Source organism: Tachyglossus aculeatus, chromosome 15, assembly GCF_015852505.1.
Source record: "Tachyglossus aculeatus isolate mTacAcu1 chromosome 15, mTacAcu1.pri, whole genome shotgun sequence".
Taxonomy (NCBI): domain Eukaryota; kingdom Metazoa; phylum Chordata; class Mammalia; order Monotremata; family Tachyglossidae; genus Tachyglossus; species Tachyglossus aculeatus.
Window position 1 is genome coordinate 26,330,947 of NC_052080.1, and position 21,962 is coordinate 26,352,908.

The 21,962-nt window shown below is 47.9% G+C and overlaps 1 protein-coding gene across 1 annotated transcript in view; it reads left to right on the forward strand.

Moving 5' to 3' along the window:
• The window catches only part of CA10 (carbonic anhydrase 10), a 111,947-nt gene extending 92,221 nt beyond the window's left edge, over nucleotides 1–19,726 (forward strand). The window contains exons 4-9 of the mRNA XM_038757515.1: nucleotides 1,415–1,600; nucleotides 16,782–16,877; nucleotides 17,459–17,531; nucleotides 18,163–18,317; nucleotides 18,728–18,902; nucleotides 19,046–19,726. Coding sequence (XP_038613443.1) covers nucleotides 1,415–1,600; nucleotides 16,782–16,877; nucleotides 17,459–17,531; nucleotides 18,163–18,317; nucleotides 18,728–18,902; nucleotides 19,046–19,068 — 708 coding nt within the window. The 3' untranslated portion in view covers nucleotides 19,069–19,726. The remainder of the gene's footprint in view (nucleotides 1–1,414; nucleotides 1,601–16,781; nucleotides 16,878–17,458; nucleotides 17,532–18,162; nucleotides 18,318–18,727; nucleotides 18,903–19,045) is intronic.
• The last annotated feature ends 2,236 nt before the right edge of the window (nucleotides 19,727–21,962 follow it).

The following is a 21,962-nucleotide window of genomic DNA, read 5'->3' on the forward strand; positions in this document are numbered from 1 at the left end:
TGGGGAGATTACAAGGAGATCAGGTTGTCCCACAGTGGGGTCACAGTCTTATCCCCATTTTACAGATAGGTAACTGAGGCACAGAGAAGTTAAATGGCATGCCCAAAGTCACACAGCCGACAGTTGATGGAGCCGGGATTTGAACCCATGACCTCTGACTCCAAAGCTCATGCTCTTTCCACTGAGCCACGCTGCTTCTCTTGTACTTTCCAAGCGCTCAGTACAGTGCTCTGCACACAGTCAGCGCTCAGTAAATACAACTGAATGAATGAATTGATCCCGGGTCTCCTCTTTCCACTAGGCTGCACCCCCTTGCCGGTGCTTTTCTCTTTTTTTTATCGTATTTGTTAAGCGCTTACTATGTGCCAGGCACTGTACTAAGCGCTATGGTAGATAATAATAATAATGATGGCACTTATTAAGTGCTTACTATGTGCCAAGCACTGTTCTAAGCCCTGGGGAGGTACGAGGTGATCAGGTTGTCCCACGGGGGGCTCACAGTCTTCATCCCCATTTTACAGTTGAGGGAACTGAGGCCCAGAGAAGTGAAGTGACTTGCCCAAAGTCACACAGCTGACAAGTGGCGGAGCCGCGATTAGTAATAATAACAGTTCTACCAAGCACTGTTCTAAGCGCTGGGAGGTACAAGGTGATCAGGTTGTCGCACGGGGGGCTCACAGTCTTCATCCCCATTTTACAGTTGAGGTAACTGAGGCCCAGAGAAGTGAAGTGACTTGCCCAGAGTCACACAGCAGCCAAGAGAAGTGGCGTGGCTCAGTGGAAAGAGCCCGGGCTTTGGAGTCAGAGATCATGGGTTCAAATCCCGGCTCCGCCAATTGTGAGCTGGGTGACTTTGGGCAAGTCACTTCACTTCTCTGGGCCTCAGTGACCTCATCTGGAAAATGGGGATGAAGACTGTGAGCCCCACATGGGACAACCTGATCACCTCGTAACCTCCCCAGCGCTTAGAACAGTGCTTTGCACTCATTATTATTCTTATTATTATTAATCCCCACTTTACAGATGGGGATCTTTACCTCATCTGTAAAGTGGGGATTAATAATAATAATAAGGTGGCTGAAGCCCGGTGAAGTGAAGTGACTCAGCCAAGGTCCCGCAGCAGCCAGGATTAGAACCCAGGTCCTTTCGCCTCCCAGGCCGTGCTTCATCCTCTAGGCGATGCCAACTTGTACTTCCCACGCGCTTAGTCCAGTGCTCTGCACACAGTAAGCGCTCAATAAATACGATTGATGATGATGATGATGATGATGCCGCTTCTCATTCCGCGGTTGCGGCGGAGTCAGGCGGGCGTCCGGTCCCACCCGGGGAGACAAACCTGCGAACCTCCGGCCGGCGACGGCGGTCAGCCCTTTCCCGGCCCGCCGTGACCTGGGCCGCGTGTCCCGTGTTGCAGGTCGGCGGGACCATGTACAACACGGGGAGACACGTCTCCCTCCGGCTGGACAAGGAGCAGCTGGTGAACATCTCCGGGGGCCCCATGACCTACAGCCATCGCCTGGAGGAGATCCGGCTGCACTTCGGGAGCGAGGACAGCCAGGGATCGGAGCACCTCCTCAACGGCCAGGCCTTCTCCGGGGAGGTGAGTGACCACCTGCTTGGTACGCACATTCATTCACTCAATAATAATAATTTCCTTTCTTCATTCATTCAATCCTATTGAGCGCTTACTGTGTGCAGAGCACTATGCTAAGCACTTGGGAAGTCCAAGTTGGCAACATACAGAGACGGTCCCTACCCGACAACAGGCTCCTAGTCTAGAAGGGGGAGACGGAGAGTAATAATAATAATAATAATGGCATTTATTAAGCGCTTACTACGTGAAAAGCACTGTTCTAAACGCCGGGGAGGTTACAAGGTGATGAGGTGGTCCCACGGGAGGCTCACAGTCTTCATCCCCATTTGACAGATATATATATATATATAGACTGTGAGCCCACTGTTGGGTAGGGACTGTCTCTCTATGTTGCCAATTTGTACTTCCCAAGCGCTTAGTACAGTGCTCTGCACACAGAAAGCGCTCAGTAAATACGATTGATGATATATGTATATATATGTATATATGTTTGTACATATTTATTACTCCATTTATTTTACTTGTACATATCTATTCTATTTATTTTATTTTGTTAGTATGTTTGGTTTTGTTCTCTGTCTCCCCCGTTTACACTGTGAGCCCACTGTTGGGTAGGGACTGTCTCTCTATGTTGCCAGCTTGTACTTCCCAAGCGCTTAGTACAGTGCTCTGCACACAGTAAGCACTCAATAAATACAATTGAATGAATATATGTATATGATATATGTTTGTACATATTTATTACTCTATTTTACTTGTACATATCTATTCTATTTATTTTATTTTGTTAGTATGTTTGGTTTTGTTCTCTGTCTCCCCCTTTTAGACTGTGAGCCCACTGTTGGGCAGGGACTGTCTCTATATGTTGCCAACTTGGACTTCCCAAGCGCTTAGTACAGTGCTCTGCATACAGTAAGCGCTCAATAAATATGATTGATTGATTGACAGATGAGGTCACTGAGGCACAGAGAAGTGAAGTGGCTTGCCCAGAGTCACACAGCTGACAATTGGCCGAGCCGGGAATCTCCGACTCCAAAGCCCGTGCTCTTTCCACTGAGCCACGCTGCTTCTCCGTATTTATTGAGAGCTTAGTGGGTGCAGAACACCTATATGTTGCCAATTTGTACTTCCCAAGCGCTTAGTACAGTGCTCTGCACACAGTAAGCGCTCAATAAATACGATTGATGATATATGTATATATATGTATATATGTTTGTACATATTTATTACTCCATTTATTTTGATGTACATATCTATTCTATTTATTTTATTTTGTTAGTATGTTTGGTTTTGTTCTCTGTCTCCCCCTTTTAGACTGTGAGCCCACTGTTGGGCAGGGACCGTCTCTGTATGTCACCAACTTGTACTTCCCAAGCGCTTAGTACAGTGCTCTGCACACAGTAAGCGCTCAATAAATGCGATTGAATGAATGAATGAATGAATGAATGAATGGGAGAGTACAGTAGAACAATAAACAGACACATTCCCAAGCTTACAGCGTAGAGGGGGTGCACTGTACTGAGCACTCAGGGAAAGTGCAAGACACAGAAGCACCACGTTCCCTGTCCCCCAGGGGCTTCTGCTCTAACAGAGAAGCAGCATGGCTCAGTGGAAAGAGCATGGGCTTTGGAGTCAGTGGTCATGGGTTCAAATCCCGGCTCCTCCAATTGTCAGCTGTGTGACTTTGGGCAAGTCACTTCACTTCTCTGGGCCTCATTTCCCTCATCTGGAAAATGGGGATTGACCGTGAGCCCTCCGTGGGACAACCTGATCCCGCTGTAGCCTCCCCAGCGCTTAGAACGGTGCTTTGCACATAGTAAGCGCTTGATAAATGCCATCATTATTAATAGGGGAGGGAGTCACGGAAGGATTTACAATGGAGCAGTCTAAAAGAATAACAGTTCCACCACAGAAGCAGCATGGCTCAGTGGAAAGAGCCCGGGCTTTGGAGTCAGAGGTCATGGGTTCGAATCCCGCTCCGCCACATGTCTGCTGTGTGACCTTGGGCAAGTCACTTAACGTCTCTGAGCCTCAGTTACCTCATTTGTAGAATGGGGATTAAGACTGTGAGCCCCCCGTGGGACAATCTGATCACCCTGTATCCCCCAGCGCTTAGAACAGTGCTTTGCACAAAGTAAGCGCTTAACACATACCATTATTATTATTATTATTATTGTCTTTCATCCCCCACTATGCAAAACAAAGCCGTTCTGCCGGACCCTGGCCACCTGGTTATCTTTTTCGGTCTCCGGGACAGCCCCCCGACCCCGGCCCGGAATATTTCGGTGACCGCCCGGATGATCCGGAGTTGCGGCCCTCAGGCCCGGAGCCCGCGGTCACCGGACAGACGGGAGAGGAGAGCGATCGCCGCAGAATCTGCGCGATCCATCAGGCCGCAGCGATGACTCAATTAATGAGTGGCATTTTCCCCGGCCATGCCCGCCAACAGTTATCTGAGGAGCGGTGGATTAATTGCCGCCTTGTCAAGGGATGTGATTGTAATTGATGGCAATCATTTGCTGTTTAGATGTATAACGCAGTCAGCAACTGTGTTTTCATCAGATTAGTCATGTTTCACCCAAGTTCCTCCTGAATGGCCGGGACCAGGTTTTATGACGAATGAGCGCCGGTGTTGGTTCAAATGGCCCAGGCTTTAGAGACGTGCAAGCGCCTGGCGTTATGGTCGGGAAGGGTTCTGGGTTGTTCCCAAGCGCTTAGTACAGTGCTCTGCACACAGTAAGCGCTCGATAAATACAAATGATGATGATGATGATGATGATGATGCCGCTTGGCCGTTTGGTAAGTGTTTTCTGTGCCGCCTGGACGTTTGTTTCGGAGGGGATTCGTGAACCGATTGGACTTAGAGGAGCAGCGTGGCTTAGTGGATAGAGCACGGGTCTGGGAATCAGAAGGATTCTGCTCCCGGCTCTGCCGGTTGCTTGCTAGGTGACCTTGAGCAAGTCACTTACCTCCTCTGAGCCTGTTTCCTCAACTGTCAAATGGGAATAGCTGCTCTCCCTCCTGCTTAGACTGTGAGCCCCTCGCGGGACCCGTACTGTGTCTGATCTAGTGAAATTCTACCTACCCCGGTGCTTAGAACAGTGTTTGATACATAGTAAGCCTGGAACAAATATCTTTTCAAAAAAAAATTATGGTATTTGTTAAGCACTTACTACGTTCCAGGCACTGTTCTAAGCGCTGGGGTAGAAGAAAGATAATCAGACTGGACGCAGTCCCTATCCCAAATGGAGTTCACAGCCTTAATCCCCATTTTACAGATAATAATAATAATGATAATTATGGCATTTTATAATTATGTATATAATTATATATTAATTATATAATATTATATAATTTATAATTATAATATAATTAAGCTATATAATTATGGCTTAAGCGCTTAAGTACTGTTCTAAGCGCTGGGGAGTTTGCAAGGTGATCAGGTTGTCCCACGGGGGGCTCACAGTCTTCATCCCCATTTTCCAGATGAGGGAACTGAGGCCCAGAGAAGTGAAGTGACTCGCCCAAAGTCACACAGCTGACAAGTGGGGGAGCTGGGATTTGAACCCGTGACCTCTGACTCCCAAGCCCGGGCTCTTTACACTGAGCCACGCTGCTTAAGCACTTACTATGTGCCAGGCACTGTTCTAAGCGCTGGCATAGAAAAAAGATAATCAGACTGGACACAGTCCATATCCCACGTGGAGCTCACAGTCTTAATCCCCATTTTACAGATAATAATAATAATTATAATTATGGCATTTGTTAAGCGCTTACTATGTGCAAAGCACTGTTCTAAGAGCTGGGGAGTTTACAAGGTGAGCAGGTTGTCCCACGGGGGGCTCACAGTCTTCATCCCCATTTTCCAGATGAGGGAACTGAGGCCCAGAGAAGTGAAGTGACTTGCCCAAAGTCACACAGTTGACAAGTGGCGGAGCTGGGATTTGAACCCATGACCTCTGACTCCCAAGCCCGGGCTCTTTCCACTGAGCCACGCTGCTTAAGCACTTACTATGTGCCAGGCACTGTTCTAAGCGCTGGCGTAGAAAAAAGATAATCAGACTGGACACAGTCCATATCCCACATGGAGCTCACAGTCTTAATCCCCATTTTACAGATAATAATAATAATTATGGCATTTGTTAAGCGCTTACTATGTGCAATGCACTGTTCTAAGCGCTGGGGAGGATACAAGGTGATCAGGTTGTCCCATGGGGCACTCACAGTCTTCATCCCCATTTTCCAGATGAGGGAACTGAGGCCCAGAGAAGTGAAGTGACTCGCCCAAAGTCACACAGCTGACAAGTGGCGGAGCTGGGATTTGAACCCGTGACCTCTGACTCCCAAGCCTGGGCTCTTTCCACTGAGCCACGCTGCTTAAGCACTTACTATGTGCCAGGCACTGTTCTAAGCGCTGGCATAGAAAAAAAGATAATCAGACTGGACACAGTCCATATATCCCACATGGAGCTCACAGTCTTAATCCCCATTTTACAGATAATAATAATAATTATGGCATTTGTTAAGTGCTTACTATGTGCAATGCACTGTTCTAAGCACTGGGGAGGATACAAGGTGATCAGGTTGTCCCACGGGGAGCTCACAGTCTTCATCCCCATTTTACAGATGAGGGAACTGAGGCCCAGAGAAGTGAAGTGACTTGCCCAAGGTCACACAGCTGACAACTGGGGGAGCCAGAATTTGAACCCATGACCTCAGATTCCCAAGCCCAAGCTCTTTCCATTGAGCCATGCTGCTTCCCAGATGTTACCTCATCTGTAAAATGGGGAATAGGACTGTGGGTCCCCTGTGGGACAACCTGAGCACCTTGTAGCCTCTCCAGTGCTTGCACGTGGTAAGCGCTTAGTAAATGCCATTATTATTATTATTATTATTATTATTATTAGACACAAGAGAATTGGGTCGGATACAGGGTCTGTTCCACATGGAGCTCACGGTCTAACAGATAGCCCATTGTGGGTAGGGAATGTGTTTGATGTTATAGTATACTCACCCAAGCATTTGGTACAGCGCTCTGCACATAATAAGCGCTCAGGAAATACGACTGAATGAATGAAAGAATGAATGCAGTGCTTTGCACATAGCAAGCGTTCAATAAGTACCATTATTACCAATAATACTAATGGATATTTAATCCCCATTTACAGATTTCCAGAGAAGTTAAGTTATTTAAATCACACAGCAAGCGGCTGGTGGATTTGGGACACCATCTCTATGTGTTTTGTTTTGTTGTCTGTCTCCCCCTTCTAGACTGTGAGCCCATTGTTGGGTAGGGACCGTCTCTATATGTTGCTGCCTTGTACTTCCCAAGTGCTTAGTACAGTGCTCTGCACACAGTAAGCGCTCAATAAATACGAATGAATGAATGAATGAATGAGATAACTGAGGCACAGGCAAGTGAAGTGACTTGTCCAAGGTCACGCAGCAGACCCAGGCCCTTCTGACTCTCAGACCTGTTTTCTTTCCACTAGGCCACACTGCTTCTTCTAAAAAAAACAAAAAACAGACGATATGCTCATGGTGGGCAGGGACCAGGTCTACCAACTCTTATTATACTGTACTCTCCCAAGCGCTTAGTACAGTGCTCCGCACCCAGTAAGTGCTCAATAAGAGCGATCGATCGATTAATAATAATAATGATACTTGTGGTTCTTGTTAAGCACTTACTATGTAGATACAAGTTAATCAGGTTAGACACAGCCCCCGTCCCACATGGGGCTCACGGTCTTAATGCCCATTTTCCAGCTGAGGGAACGGAGGCCCAGAGAAGGGAAGTGACTTTCCTGAGGTCACACAGCAGACAAGTGGCAGCATTGGGGTCAGAACCCAGGTCCGAACTCTATCCACTAGGCCATGCTCCTTCCCAGTAGGTAAGAGAGCTGGGTTAGAACTCAGCTCTCCTGAGTCCCAGCCCCATGCTCTTTCCATCAGCCCATGCCGCTTTTTGATTAGTAGACTCCAATTTCCTTGGATTTAATTTGCCTCGGGAGGGACGTTAGACCGAAATAAACTTCCTGACTCTCAGGGTTATGAAAGTACAATGGCTGGCAAAGCAGCGCTGGCAACCCCTTCACTGAACACGACGGAGGATCTATCCCCCGGAGGAAGAGGAGAGATCGGGAGCTGTTGGGAATTCCACCGGGGCAGGGGACCGGCCCGAATAATAATAATAATAATAATAATAATGATGGCATTTGTTAAGCGCTTACTATGTGCAGAGCACTGTTCTAAGCGCTGGGGGGGGATACAAGGTGATCAAGTTGTCCCACGTGGGGCTCACAATCTTAATCCCCATTTTACAGATGAGAGAACTGAGGCTCAGAGAATCAATCAATCAATCAATCGTATTTATTGAGCGCTTACTGTGTGCAGAGCACTGGACTAAGCGCTTGGGAAGTACAAGCTGGCAACATATAGAGATGGTCCCCGTCCAACAGTGGGCTCACAGTCTAGAAGGGGGAGACAGAGAACAAAACCAAACATACTAACAAAATAAAATAGAATAGATAGGTACAAGTAAAATAAATAAATACATAGAGTAATAAATATGTACAAACATATATACATATATAACATCATCATCAATCGTATTTATTGAGCGCTTACTATGTGCAGAGCACTGTACTAAGCGCTTGGGAAGTACAAGCTGGCAACATATAGAGACAGTCCCTACCCAACAGTGGGTTCACAGTCTAGAAGGGGGAGACAGAGAACAAAACCAAACATACTAACAAAATAAAATAAATAGAATAGATAGGCACAAGTAAAATAAATAAATAAATAGAGTAATAAATATGTACAAACATATATACATATATAACATCATCATCATCAATAATCGTATTTATTGAGCGCTTACTATGTGCAGAGCACTGGACTAAGCGCTTGGGAAGTACAAATTGGCAACATAAGAGACAGTCCCTACCCAACAGTGGGCTCACAGTCTAGAAGGGGGAGACAGAGAACAAAACCAAACATACTAACAAAATAAAATAAATAGAATAGATAGGTACAAGTAAAATAAATAAATAAATAGAGTAATAAATATGTACAAACATATATACATATATAACATATATACATATATAGACATATAGACATATATATACACATATAGAGAATAAAATAAAATAAATAAATAGAGTAATAAATATGTACAAACTTATAGACATATATAGACATATAGATATATATATATACACATAGAGAGAATAAAATAAAATAAATAAATAGAGTAATAAATATGTACAAACATATATACATATATAGACATATAGACATATATATACATATATATATATATATATATACACATATATAGAGAAGTTAAGTGACTTGCCCAAGGTCACACAGCAGACACGTGGCGGAGCCGGGATTCGAACTCATGACCTCTGACTCCAAAGCCCGGTCTCTGACCCTGACCCCAGAGGTGGTCCAGCATTAGAACCAGCTGATTCCAACCTAACGCTGCCGTCAACCCGGCTGATTCCCCGCCAGGCCCGAACTGTGTTGGAACCCAACATCTCTCCAGCTGTTTCTCTAAGCAATCAGATCTATTCCTTGAGCACTTACTCCGGTTTTCTACCACCTCCGCATCACACGGAAACTCCTCACCATTGAGGCCTTCCCAGACTGAGCCCCTTCCTTCCTCTCCCCCTCGTCCCCCTCTCCATCCCCCCGTCTTACCTCCTTCCCTTCCCCACAGCACCTGTATATATGTATATTTGTTTGTACATATTTATTACTCTATTTATTTATTTATTTTACTTGTACATATCTATTCTATTTATTTCATTTTGTTAGTATGTTTGGTTTTGTTCTCTGTCTCCCCCTTTTAGACTGTGAGCCCACTGTTGAGTAGGGACTGTCTCTATATTTGCCAATTTGTACTTCCCAAGCGCTTAGTACAGTGCTCTGCACATAGTAAGCGCTCAATAAATACGATTGATGATGATGATGATCATCACAGTGGGCTCACAGTCTAAAAGTCTATTTACACAGTCTATTTACTTATAAATAAATAGACAATAGTGTAGAGACAAGTCATTCGGGTCAGACACCCCCCCGGTCCCCGTGGGGCTCGCGGTCGTCAGAGCCCGGGCTTCGGAGTCAGAGGTCATGGGTTCAAATCCCAGCTCTGCCAATTGTCCGCTGTGTGACCTTGGGCCAGTCACTTAACTTCTCTGTGCCTCAGTTACCTCATCTGTCAAATGGGGATGTGAGCCCCACGTGGGACCATCTGATCAGCCTGTATCCTCCCTAGCGCCCAGAACAGTACTTTGCACATAGTAAGCGCTTAACAAATGCCATCATCATTATTATTATTATTATCCCCATTTGAGGGAAGAGGGAACGGGAGGCCCGGAGAAGGGAAGTGACTCGCTCAAGATCTCCATCCCCCGGCTCACCTGGGCCCGCCCGCAGTCGAAGGCGCCGGGATGCTCCTCCACGAATCTGCGGAACGCGTTTCGGGTGGATCTCTCCGCCGCCGCCGCGTAGGGGGATCGGCCCCGGGGGTCCCTGCGAGGGGCGGACATGGCAGATGAGAGGGAGAAAGGGGGAAATTTCCAGAAACTCCCTCAGCCTCTCCAAGAGAAAGGGGCCTGGTCACTCTTCTCAACTGGTCTGTCGCGGCTGGCCCCTTTCCTCAGTTTCTTCATCTGTAGAATAGGGATAAGATACCTACTCTCCTTCCCCATTAGAGGCAGTGGGGCTTAGTGGAAAGAACAGAAGATTGGGAGTCAGGAAACCCGGGTTCTAGCCCAGTTTTTCCACTTGGGCAAATGCTTTCACCTCGCTCCTCAACTACCACATCAGGCTAATGAGATTCATTCAATCGTATTTATTGAGTGCTTACTCTGTGCTCTGTACTAAGCATTTAATCTACCTCTCTCTCCCAGACTGACAGCACCCTGTGAGGCAGTGTCTGTGTCCAATCTGATTACCACAGTCCACCTCAGCATTCACCATAGCACTTGACACAGAGTAAGCGCTTAATAAAAATACCACTAAAAAAAGACCGTGAGTCAGTCAGGTAAGACTTTGACTCACTGATTCCCTCTTAACAACAGGCTCCTGTTCAGTTCATAGACAACTAGAGCGTCTGGCATAGCCACCTCCTTCTCCCCTAATTTTCTTGGAAAAGAACAAAACAGCTTGAGTTTGGGCCCTGTCTCTTTAAGGCGGCTGCTGGCAAAAAGTTTCAAACCACACGGAGAAACAGTGTAGCCTAGTGATGATGGTGATGGTATTTGTTAAGCGCTTACTGTGTTCACAGACACCTAGAGCGTCTGGCTTAGCCACCTCCTTCTCCCCTAATTTTCTGGGAAAAGAACAAAACAGCTTGAGTTTGGGCCCTGTCTCTTTAAGGCGACTGGTGGCAAAAAGTTTCAAACCACACGGAGAAACAGTGTATCGTAGTGATGATGATGATGGTATTTGTTAAGCGCTTACTATGTGCCGAGCACTGTTCTAAGCCCTGGGGGAGAGACAAGGTAATCAAGTTGTCCCACGTGGGGCTCCCAGTCTTAATATTCAGTCAGATAAGACTTTGACTCACTGATTCTCTCGTAACAACAGGCTCCTGTTCAGTTTATAGACACCTAGAGCATCTGGCTTAGCCACCTCCTTCTACCCTAATTTTCTGGGAAAATAACAGACCAGCTTGAGTTTGGGCCTTGTCTCTTTAAGGTGACTGGTGGCAAAAAGTTTCAAACCACACGGAGAAACAGTGTAGCCTAGTGATGATGATGATGGTATTTGTTAAGTGCTTACTATGTTCAATGACGCCTAGAGCATCTGGCTTAGCCACCTCCTTCTCCCCTAATTTTCTGGGAAAAGAACAAAACAGCTTGAGTTTGGGCCCTGTCTCTTTAAGGCGACTGGTGGCAAAAAGTTTCAAACCACACGGAGAAACAGTGTGGCCTAGTGATGATGACGATGGTATTTGTTAAGCGCTTACTATGTGCCGAGCACTGTTCTAAGCCCTGGGAGAGATACAAGGTAATCAAGTTGTCCCACATGGGGCTCCCATTCTTAATCCCCATTCAGTCAGATAAGACTTTGACTCACTGATTCCCTCTTGACAACAGGCTCCTGTTCAGTTCATAGACACCTAGAGCATCTGGCATAGCCACCTCCTTCTCCCCTAATTTTCTGGGAAAAGAACAGACCAGCTTGAGTTTGGGCCTTGTCTCTTTAAGGCGACTGGTGGCAAAAAGTTTCAAACCACACGGAGAAACAGTGTAGCCTAGTGATGATGACGATGGTATTTGTTAAGCGCTTACTATGTTCATAGTCGCCTAGAGCGTCTGGCTTAGCCACCTTCTTCTCCCCTAATTTTCTGGGAAAAGAACAGCTTTAGTTTGGGCCCTGTCTCTTTAAAGCGACTGGTGGCAAAAAGTTTCAAACCACACAGAGAAACAATGTGGCCTAGTGATGATGATGATGGTATTTGTTAAGTGCTTACTGTGTTCATAGACACCTAGAGCGTCTGGTTTAGCCACCTCCTTCTCCCCTAATTTTCTGGGAAAAGAACAGAACGGCTTGAGTTTGGGCCCTGTCTCTTTAAGGCTACTGGTGGCAAAAAGTTTCAAACCACATGGAGAAACAGTGTGGCCTAGTGATGATGATGATGATGGTATTTGTTAAGCGCTTACTATGTTCATAGATGCATAGAACATCTGGCTTAGCCACCTCCTTCTCCCCTAATTTTCTGGGAAAAGAACAAAACAGCTTGAGTTTGGGCCCTGTCTCTTTAAGGCGACTGGTGGCAAAAAGTTTCAAACCACACGGAGAAACAGTGTGGCCTAGTGATGATGACGATGGTATTTGTTAAGCGCTTACTATGTGCCGAGCACTGTTTTGAGCCCTGGGGGAGAGACAAGGTAATCAAGTTGTCCCACATGGGGCTCCCAGTCTTAATCCCCATTTTCCAGATGAGGGAACTGAGGCATGGAGAAGTGAAGTGACTTGCCCAAAGTCACACAGCTGACGAGTGGCGGAGCCGGGATTAGAACCCACGATCTCTCACTCCCAAGCTCATGTTCTTTCCACTGAGCCACGCTGGATAGAGCACTTAGTAAGCGCTTAGTACAGTGCTCTGCACACAGTAAGCACTCAATAAATACGATTGATGATGATAGAGCACGGACCTGGGTTCTAATCCCGGCTCCGCCACTTGTCTGCCGTTTGACCTTGGACAAGTCACTTCACTTCTCCATGCCTCATTTACCTCATCCGGAAAGTGGACGCTAAGACTATGAGCCCTGTGTGGGCCATTGAGTGTGTTCAACTTGATTAGCTTGTAACTACCCCAGCACTTCGAACGGTGCCTGGTACTTAGTAAACACTTTCTAGACTGTGAGCCCGTTGTTGTAGGGACCCTCTCTATATATTGCCAACTTGGACTTCCCAAGCGCTTAGTACAGTGCTCTGCACAGAGTAAGCGCTCAATAAGTACGATTGTTTGAATGAATTAAATGAAATGCCGTTTAAAAAAAAAAAGCTCTACTCCTTCAACACATCCATTTCCCTGTCTCTTCTTCTCTGTGTAAATTACTTGGTGACTGCCTCTTTGAAGCCAGGAAATTGTGTCCATGGCCCTGCGCAGAGTAGACTGTAAACTCCTTGAGGGCAGGGATAATTATAATAATAATAATAGTAATTATGGCATTTGTTAAGTGCTTACTTTGTGCCAGGCACTGTACTAAACGCTGGGGTGGACGCAAGCAAATCGGGTTGGACACAATCCCTGACCAACGTGGGGCTCGCAGCCTCAATTTCCATTTTCCAGGTGAGGTAACTGAGGCCCAGAGAAGTGAAGCGACTTGCCCAAGGTCACACAGCAGACAAGCGGCGGATCCGGGATTGGAATTCACGACCTTCCAACTCCCAGGCCCGTGCTGCTTCTCCTGAACTCTCCCAAGCCCCTAATACAATTCAGTCATTTAATTGTATTTATTGAACACTTACTGTGTGCAGAGCACCGTACTAAGCGCTTGGGAAGAACAATGTTCTGCAGCTATATTCTCGATTATTCTATATTCTGTTTTCTAGACTCTGAGCCCATTGTTGGGTAGGGACCGTCTCTATATTCATTGAATCCTATTTAGTGAGTGCTTACTGGGTGCAGAGCACTGTACTAAGCACTTGGGAAGAACAATGTTCTGCAGCTATATTCTAGATTATTCTATATTCTGTTTTCTAGACTGTGAGCCCGTTGTTGGGTAGGGACCGTCTCTATATTCATTGAATCCTATTTAGTGAGCGCTTACTGTGTGCAGAGCACTGTACTAAGCACTTGGGAAGAACAATGTTCTGCAGCTATATTCTAGATTATTCTATATTCTGTTTTCTAGACTGTGAGCCCGTTGTTGGGTAGGGACCGTCTCTATATTCATTGAATCCTATTTAGTGAGCACTTACTGGGTGCAGAGCACTGTACTAAGCGCTATATGTTGACGGTTTGTACTTCCCAAGCGCTTAGTACAGTGCTCTGCACACAGTAAGCGCTCAATAAATGCAGTTGAATGAATGAATGAATATTTTAGCGTCCTCTAAGCTGAAAACTCCTCAGTAGTAGTAGGAAAAGCACTTATTAAGGGTTTAGAGGGCGCAGGGCACTGTACTAAGCGCGGGGAGAGGCTATAAAGATGGAAAGTAGACACAATTCTTGTCTTTCATGGGGACCACCATCAAAGAGTTTAAGCGGACAGAAGGGGTTGGGGGCAGACGCATCAGGAGCAGAAGCAGCTCAGTGGAAAGAACAGGGGCTTGGGAGTCAGAGGTCATGGGTTCTAATCCTGCATCTGCCACTTATCAGCTATGTGACTTTGGGCAAGTCACTTCACTTCTCTGGGCCTCAGTTCCCGCATCTGGAAAATGGGGATTAAGATGGTGAGCCCCACGTGGGACAACCTGATCATCCTGTATCCCCCCAACACGTAGAACAGTACTTTGCACATAGTAAGCGCTTAACAAATACCATCATTATTATTACTATTATCAGGAGCAAGGAGAAATTAAAAAACAACACAAATAGACAAAATAGGCTCAAAGCCTCGGGGACATTAGAGGAGATGGAGAGCAGGTGGGAGCAGGGAGCCTTATGGAAGGGGAAGACGTGACCAATTCTGTTGCATTATACTCCCCCAGGCGCTTAGTACAGCGCTTCACCCGCAGAAAGCGCTCAGTACCATTGATTGACTGCTTATTTTCTTCCCCGAAATAGCAGATTGCACCAACGAGCTAAAACAGTTAGCAGCAACAACCTAAAAACCATCTGGATTGTTACTGCAGGTTCCAAAGAAATTAAGAGACGCACACAAATGATTCATCTGGCCTCTTCCTTCTGTGTGGTATTAAACCGAATTCATCTTTTTAAATGACTTTAAGATTAAAGCCGCAGTTGGGTGATAAAATGAGAAGAGAACCCCTGGGGGTAGTGGGGACCTCAGGAAATTCATGGCGCAAATTTACCAACAGTGTAAGTGCGGTGCTCTGGGGTGAGCATAACCCACATAAACAAAGAATAGCCGATTGATCTATGGATTAATTAATAAAGGCTGGATTATAGCATCTTTCCCCACATTAATAATTTTTGCCAAATTTTCCTATAGCTGCCTGGGTACCGGTATTATAGCTTTATTTTATTTTTTGACACCGTCACGATTTGAAAAGTGGCTAGCGCACGAGCCCGGGAGTCGGGGAGCTCGAGTTCTAATCCCGGCTTCTCCCCTTCGCTGCTGTGTGACCTTGGGTGAGTCACTCAGTCGCTCTTTGACTCAATTTCCCCATCTGTAAAATGGGAGCTTAAAGGCCTGTCCTCTCCCTGCCCTTAAAGCGGTGATCCTGGGTGGTTTCAGGACTTTTAGACTGTGAGCCCAATGTTGGGTAGGGACTGTCTCTATATGTTGCCAATTTGTACTTCCCAAGCGCTTAGTACAGTGCTCTGCACATAGTAAGCGCTCAATAAATATGATTGATTGATTGATTCAGGGACTGTGAGCCCGTTGTTGGGTAGGGACCGTCTCTATATGTTGCCGATTTGTACTTCCCGAGCGCTTAGTACAGTGCTCTGCACGCAGTAAGCGCTCAATAAATACGATTGAATGAGTGAATGTGTCTGATCTGATGATCTTGTATCTACTCCAGCACTTAGCACAGTGCTTGGCACCTGGTCTTCCAAGAGACCATCCCCGATTAAATCCTCTTTTCCCTAGTTCTGTGAACTAGAATCCCTTTAAGCGCGTATGTACGTAGCCGTAATTTATTTATTTTAATGTCCGCCTCCCATTCTAGACTGTAAGCTCCTTGTGGGCGGGGAACCTAACAATTATTTTGTTGTTGTTGTTGTTGTTGTTACTGGTTAATCAATCAATCGTATTTATTGAGCGCTTACTATGTGCAGAGCACTGTAAGCTCTTACAATGAGCCAGACACAGTATTGAGCTCCGGGCTAGATACAGGGTAATCAGGCTGGACGCAGTCCGTGTCCCAGATGGAGCTCCCGGTCTTAATCCCCATTTTACAGATAAGGTAACTGAGGCACAGAGAAGTTAAATGAATTGCCCAAGGTCCCACGGCAGACAAGTGGCAGAGCCGCCGGGACTAGAACCCCAGTCCTTCCAACTTCCAGGCCCATGTTCTAGCAACTAGACCATGCTGCTTCTGTGCTGTACTGAACTCTCCCAGGCGCTCAGTACAGTGCGCTGCACACAGGAAGGGTTCAAGAAATACCACTGACCGACTGATGGTCGGCACGAGAAAAATACCGCAATTAGGATTATTAGCGTCCGCAGGAAAATAGCTGCCCCCTGCGTGTGTGTTACTCAGCCGCTAATTATAATAATAATAATAATAATAATAATAATAATGATAATAATAGCATTTATTAAGTGCTTACTATCTGCAAAGCACTGTTCTAAGCACTGGGGAGGTTACAAGGCGATCAGGTTGTCCCACAGGGGGCTCACAGTCTTAATCCCCATTTTCCAGATGAGGTCACTGAGGCGCAGGGAAGTGAAGCGACTTGCCCAAAGTCACACAACTGACAGTTGGCGGAGCTGGGATTTGAACCCATGACCCCTGACTCCAAAGCCCGGGCTCTTTCCCCTGAGCCACGCTGCCTCTCTAATTCCAATTCCTTCTGCCCTCCCCTCTCCAGGTGCAACTCATCCACTATAACCACGAGTTATACACGAACGTCACAGAGGCCGCAAAAAGTCCCAACGGGTTGGTGGTGGTCTCCATATTTATGAAGGTGAGACCCGGGCCGAGCCTGGCGGGGCGAGGGCTCTCCCCAACCCCCCAGGACTCAGGGGGGCTGTTGGGGCGCATCAGCTCCGTTCGAGATTCCTGGGGCTTCTCCTCGGGGAGAGCTTGGGCGTTCGTCGGAGCCGGGGGGCGGCTCACGGAGCAGATCAATCGATCAATCGTATTTATTGAGCGCTTACTGTGTGCAGAGCACTGGACTAAGCGCTTGGGAAGTACAAGTTGGCAACAAATAGAGACGGTCCCGACCCAACAGTGGGCTTACAGTCTAGAAACTCCGCTCTGGCCCACACTAACCCGCAGGGCCGAGAGGAAAGAAACAGTCGATGGATCAACGGATCTCTCTCTTCTATTTCTATTCTATTCTATCCTATTTATTTTATTTCGTTGGTATGTTTGGTTCTGTTCTCTGTCTCCCCCTTTTAGACTGTGAGCCCACTGTTGGGTAGGGACTGTCTCTATGTGTTGCCAATTTGTACTTCCCAAGCGCTTAGTCCAGTGCTCTGCACATAGTAAGCGCTCAATAAATGCGATTGATTGATTGATTGATTCCCTCGCCTTTCCCCACAGGTGTCAGATTCGTCGAACCCGTTCCTGAATCGGATGCTCAACAGAGACACCATCACCAGAATAACATACAAGAGTGAGTTTGCTCCCCTCAGTCTTGGTCTGTGGACCTGCTTCTCATTCTCTCCCATTTCTCCTATCTGTCCTCGATGTTAACGTCTGTCTCCCCTTCCAGACTGAAAGCTCCTTGTGGGCAGGCATCATGTCTATCAACTCTATTGCAGCAGCGTGGCTCGGTGGAAAGAGCCCGGGCTTTGGAGTCGGAGGTCATCGGTTCAAATTCCGGCTCCACCCCTTGTCAGCCGTGTGACTTGGGGCAAGTCACTTAACTTCTCTGGGCCTCAGTTCCCTCATCTGGAAAATGGGGATTAAGACTGTGAGCCCCATGAGGGACAACCTGATCACCTCGTAAACTCCCCAGCGCTTAGAACAGCGCTTTGCACGTAGCAAGTGCTTGATATATTATTATTACTCTCCCAAGTGCTTAGTACAGTTCTCTGCCTGCAGTAACTGCCAAGAATTGATTCCCCATTTTCGATTTTTAAAAACGCGGAAAGTTATTTTTAAAAAGGCTTTCCGGTAGCCTTGCATTTGCAATTCAGAGGCAGCAAAAAGGCACCCTGGTCCTCGAAGGAGAATTTGCAGCCTCGGGTTTTAGTGACGTGGTGGGAGATTGAGCTGAACGGTTTCCTGATTGCACCCTGCAGACGACGCCTACTTACTCCAGGGACTCAATATAGAGGAGCTGTACCCCGAGACCGCAAGCTTCATCACGTACGACGGGTCCATGACGACTCCGCCCTGCTACGAAACAGCCAGTTGGATCATCATGAACAAGCCCGTTTACATCACCCGGATGCAGGTGAGCAGAGAGGGTCCCGGGGTGGCCCTACAAGCCGCAGGCCCCAGAGAGATGCCCCCGAGTTCGGAGGGTGAGGGGGGATGATGACGATGGTATTTGTTAAGCGCTAAGCGCCGGTGGGGCTCACGGTCTTAATCCCCATTTTGCAGAGGAGGGAACAGGGGCCCAGAGAAGTGACCTGCTCAAGGTCACATGGCAGACGGGCGGCAGAGCCGGGATTAGAACCCACGTCCTCGGACTCCCAAGCCCGTGTTCTTGCCGCTAGGCCGTGCTGCTTCTCCGAGGTGTCCCCCTCGCTCTCAGATGGCCCGATGGACTAGGCCTTGGCCCTTCCCGGCCTCCCAGGGGGGCTCGAGGTCAGCGCGGGGGCCAGACCTGCAGCCCCCTGGGCTCTCTGGGTCTCCCCACAGATGCACTCACTGAGGCTCCTCAGCCAGAACCAGCCGAGCCAGATCTTCCTGAGCATGAGCGACAATTTCCGGCCGGGCCAGCCCCTCAACAACCGCTGCATCCGCACCAACATCAACTTCAGCCTGCAGGGCAAAGACTGCCCCAACCACAGACCCCAAAAACTCCAGTACAGAGGTGGGTGCCCGGCCCCTGCCCTGCCCTCCGCTCCGCCCAGGAAACCCCAGCCATCGGGCACCGGGGAGAGGTGGCGGTTGGCCGGTTACCCCGATATTCCGCCTGTAAACTAACTGCCTTGTTTTTCTGTCTCCTCCGTCCAGTAAACGAGTGGCTCCTCAAATAAGTGGCCCGGGCCAACTGCAGCCCCAGCCTCAGCCAAGCGCTACAACTGGAAATCGACATAACCTAGAATATCCCCTCCACCTTCCCGCCGCCCCCCTACCCATCCCCGGCCCGGACCGGCCCTTCCTTCCCACGTGGGAAGTTCGAGTCACGCAACGTCGCCCTAAGATCCGTCTTGGAAGACGACCGCTCCCTTAAACGTGGTAAACAATTTTGATACCGTTTTCCTGAACTAATCTCGCGACACGCCCAGAGACTCTTCAGCCTTTGTACATAGGAAATTCGCCCCGGGAAGACAGAGGGAGAAAGGGAGAGAGAGTGCTTCCTCCCACAGTAGTATGGACTTGTGTTCTGTGCTCCAAATACTCCTGGGAGAGAAAGAGAGAGAGAGAAAGAGAGAGAATTGTGGCGGCCAGCCCGGCCAGAGGGAGCAGATTCACTTCTAAGTTACGATCCTTCTGTTCATTGAACAAAAAGACCCGCCGTCGAGAGGAACGCGTTGCAGACGGTCCGGAAGCAGAATGGTTTCATTCTTTGTCACATATCTGTAGTAGGGTTTGCCGAGGTCAGAGCTGAACCGTTTTCTGTTTCTTGTTTTCCAAAGGTCATACATCGTGTTTGGTTACTGTTAACAACTCAATAAATGTGTTTAACGAGTTCGCTTGGTTCCCGTCGCTGTGCATTCTGTCCCTTCTGGCGGGGTGGGGGCCGAGGCAAGCAGCCAGGGCCAGCAACTGAGTCCAATCTGATTATCTTGTTTCTACCCCAGTGCTTACCACATAGTTAGCGCTTTGATCCACGTGTGGGAGCAAACTGAACCCCAGGAAGCGCGTCTGTTGTCTCAATCTTTTCTTTTGTCTCGGCCTCTCTGCATTTCTGCAGTGGTGGACAGAGATGATTTGTAAATCTCCGGTCAGGAACAATCCTGCTAAAAGCTTACTATGTGCAGAGCACTGTACTAAGCTTTGGGAAAGAGAACACAGGTGGGATTTAGTCATGCTCCCTGTCCCTTGAAGGGCTCAGCATCTAAGAGGTCAGCGGGGAAAAGCCGATCCTGAAATCGACATAGCGCTTTATGGAACTTCCCCGTTACTTTGGATGCTGACCTTTAGAGATACAGAGAGAGGGAGAAATTCAGAAGCTGCCCTCGGTAGAGAACGGTGAGTTTACGGAGGGAAAAGCGGGAAGGAGAAAATAAAAAAGACCGCCCTCAACCCACGTGCGCTGGCTAAAGAGCAATCGGGTCTATCCCATCTTCAGCACGCTCTCTTGGAATTTAAAACTGTGGTCCTGCAGGGGAGAGTGGACAGCCCACAGGGGAAAACACACAAGACTTTCAAACCGCTACTCTGCTGATCTGAGAAGCAGCGTGGCTCAGCGGGAAAGAGCCCGGGCTTTGGAGCCAGAGGTCGTGGGTTCGAATCCCGGCTCTGCCAACTGTCAGCTGTGTGACTTTGGGCAAGTCACTTCACTCCTCTGGGCCTCAGTTACCTCATCTGTAAAATGGGGAATGAGACTGTGAGCCCCCCGTGGGACAACCTGATCACCTTGTAACCTCCCCAGCGCTTAGAACAGTGCTTTGCACATAGTAAGCACTTAATCATCATCATCAATCGTATTTACTGAGCGCTTACTGTGTGCAGAGCACTGTACTAAGTGCTTGGGACGTACAAATTGGCAACATATAGAGACAGTCCCTACCCAACAGTGGGCTCACAGTCTAAAAGATAAATGCCATTATTATTATTATTATCTAAGAATTTACCCTGTCCTGCCTCCCTCTTCACTGACCTCCCTATCTCTCCCCACTCCAGGCCGCATCCCGCTCTTCTGCCCAGATCACTTTTCTAAGCACATTTTCTATCCACGTCTCCTCACGCTTCAAGAACCTCCCGTGGCTGCCCAGCCACCTCCGCAGCAAACAAAAACTCCTTACTGTAAGCTTTAAATCCCTCTTCCACCCCCTTCCACCTCAACGTTGGGAGAAGCAGCGTGGCTCAGTGGAAAGAGCGTGGGCTTTGGAGTCAGAGGTCAGGGGTTCGAATCCCGGCTCTGCCAATTGTCGGCTGTGTGACTTTGGGCAAGTCACTTCACTTCTCTGGGCCTCATCTGTAAAATGGGGATTAAGACTGTGAGCCCCCCGTGGGACAACCTGATCACCTTGTAACCACCCCAGTGCTTAGAAAAGTGCTTTGCACATAGTAAGCGCTTAATAAATGCCATTATTATTATTATTATTATTCAACTCCAGGCTATCTTCTACTTCAGGCCAGCCCGCACACCTGGCCAGCCGTCTCACTGTGCAGCGACCTCGTCTGTCTCGCCGCCGACCCCTTTCCCATATCCTTGAGAAGCAGCGTGGCTCAGTGGCAAGAGCACGGGCTTTGGAGTCAGAGGTCATGGGTTCGAATCCCGACTCCGCCACGTGTCTGCTGTGTGACCTTGGGCAAGTCACTTAAATTCTCAGAGCCTCAGTTCCCCTATCTGTAAAATGGGGGTGAAGACTGTAAGCCCCACGTGGGACACCTTGATCACCTTGTATCCCCCCAGCGCTTAGAACAGTGCTTTGCACATAGTAAGCGCTTAACAAAACAAATACCATCATCATCATCATCCTTCCTCTGGCCTGGACCTCCCTCCTCCCTCCGTATCATCACCCTTCCCACCTTCAAAGCCTTTTAAGGTTACATCTCTTCCAAGAAGCCTTCCCTGATTGAGTCCTCTTTTCGCCAACTCCCTCTCCCTTGCGCGTCGTCTATGCAGCTGGCTCACTAACCCTTTGGGCACTTGGTATTCACCCCACGTTCAGCCCCACGGCATTTAAGTACCTAGAGAAGCAGCCTGACTCAGTGGAAAGAGCCCGGGCTTTGGAATCAGAGGTCGTAGGTTCAAATC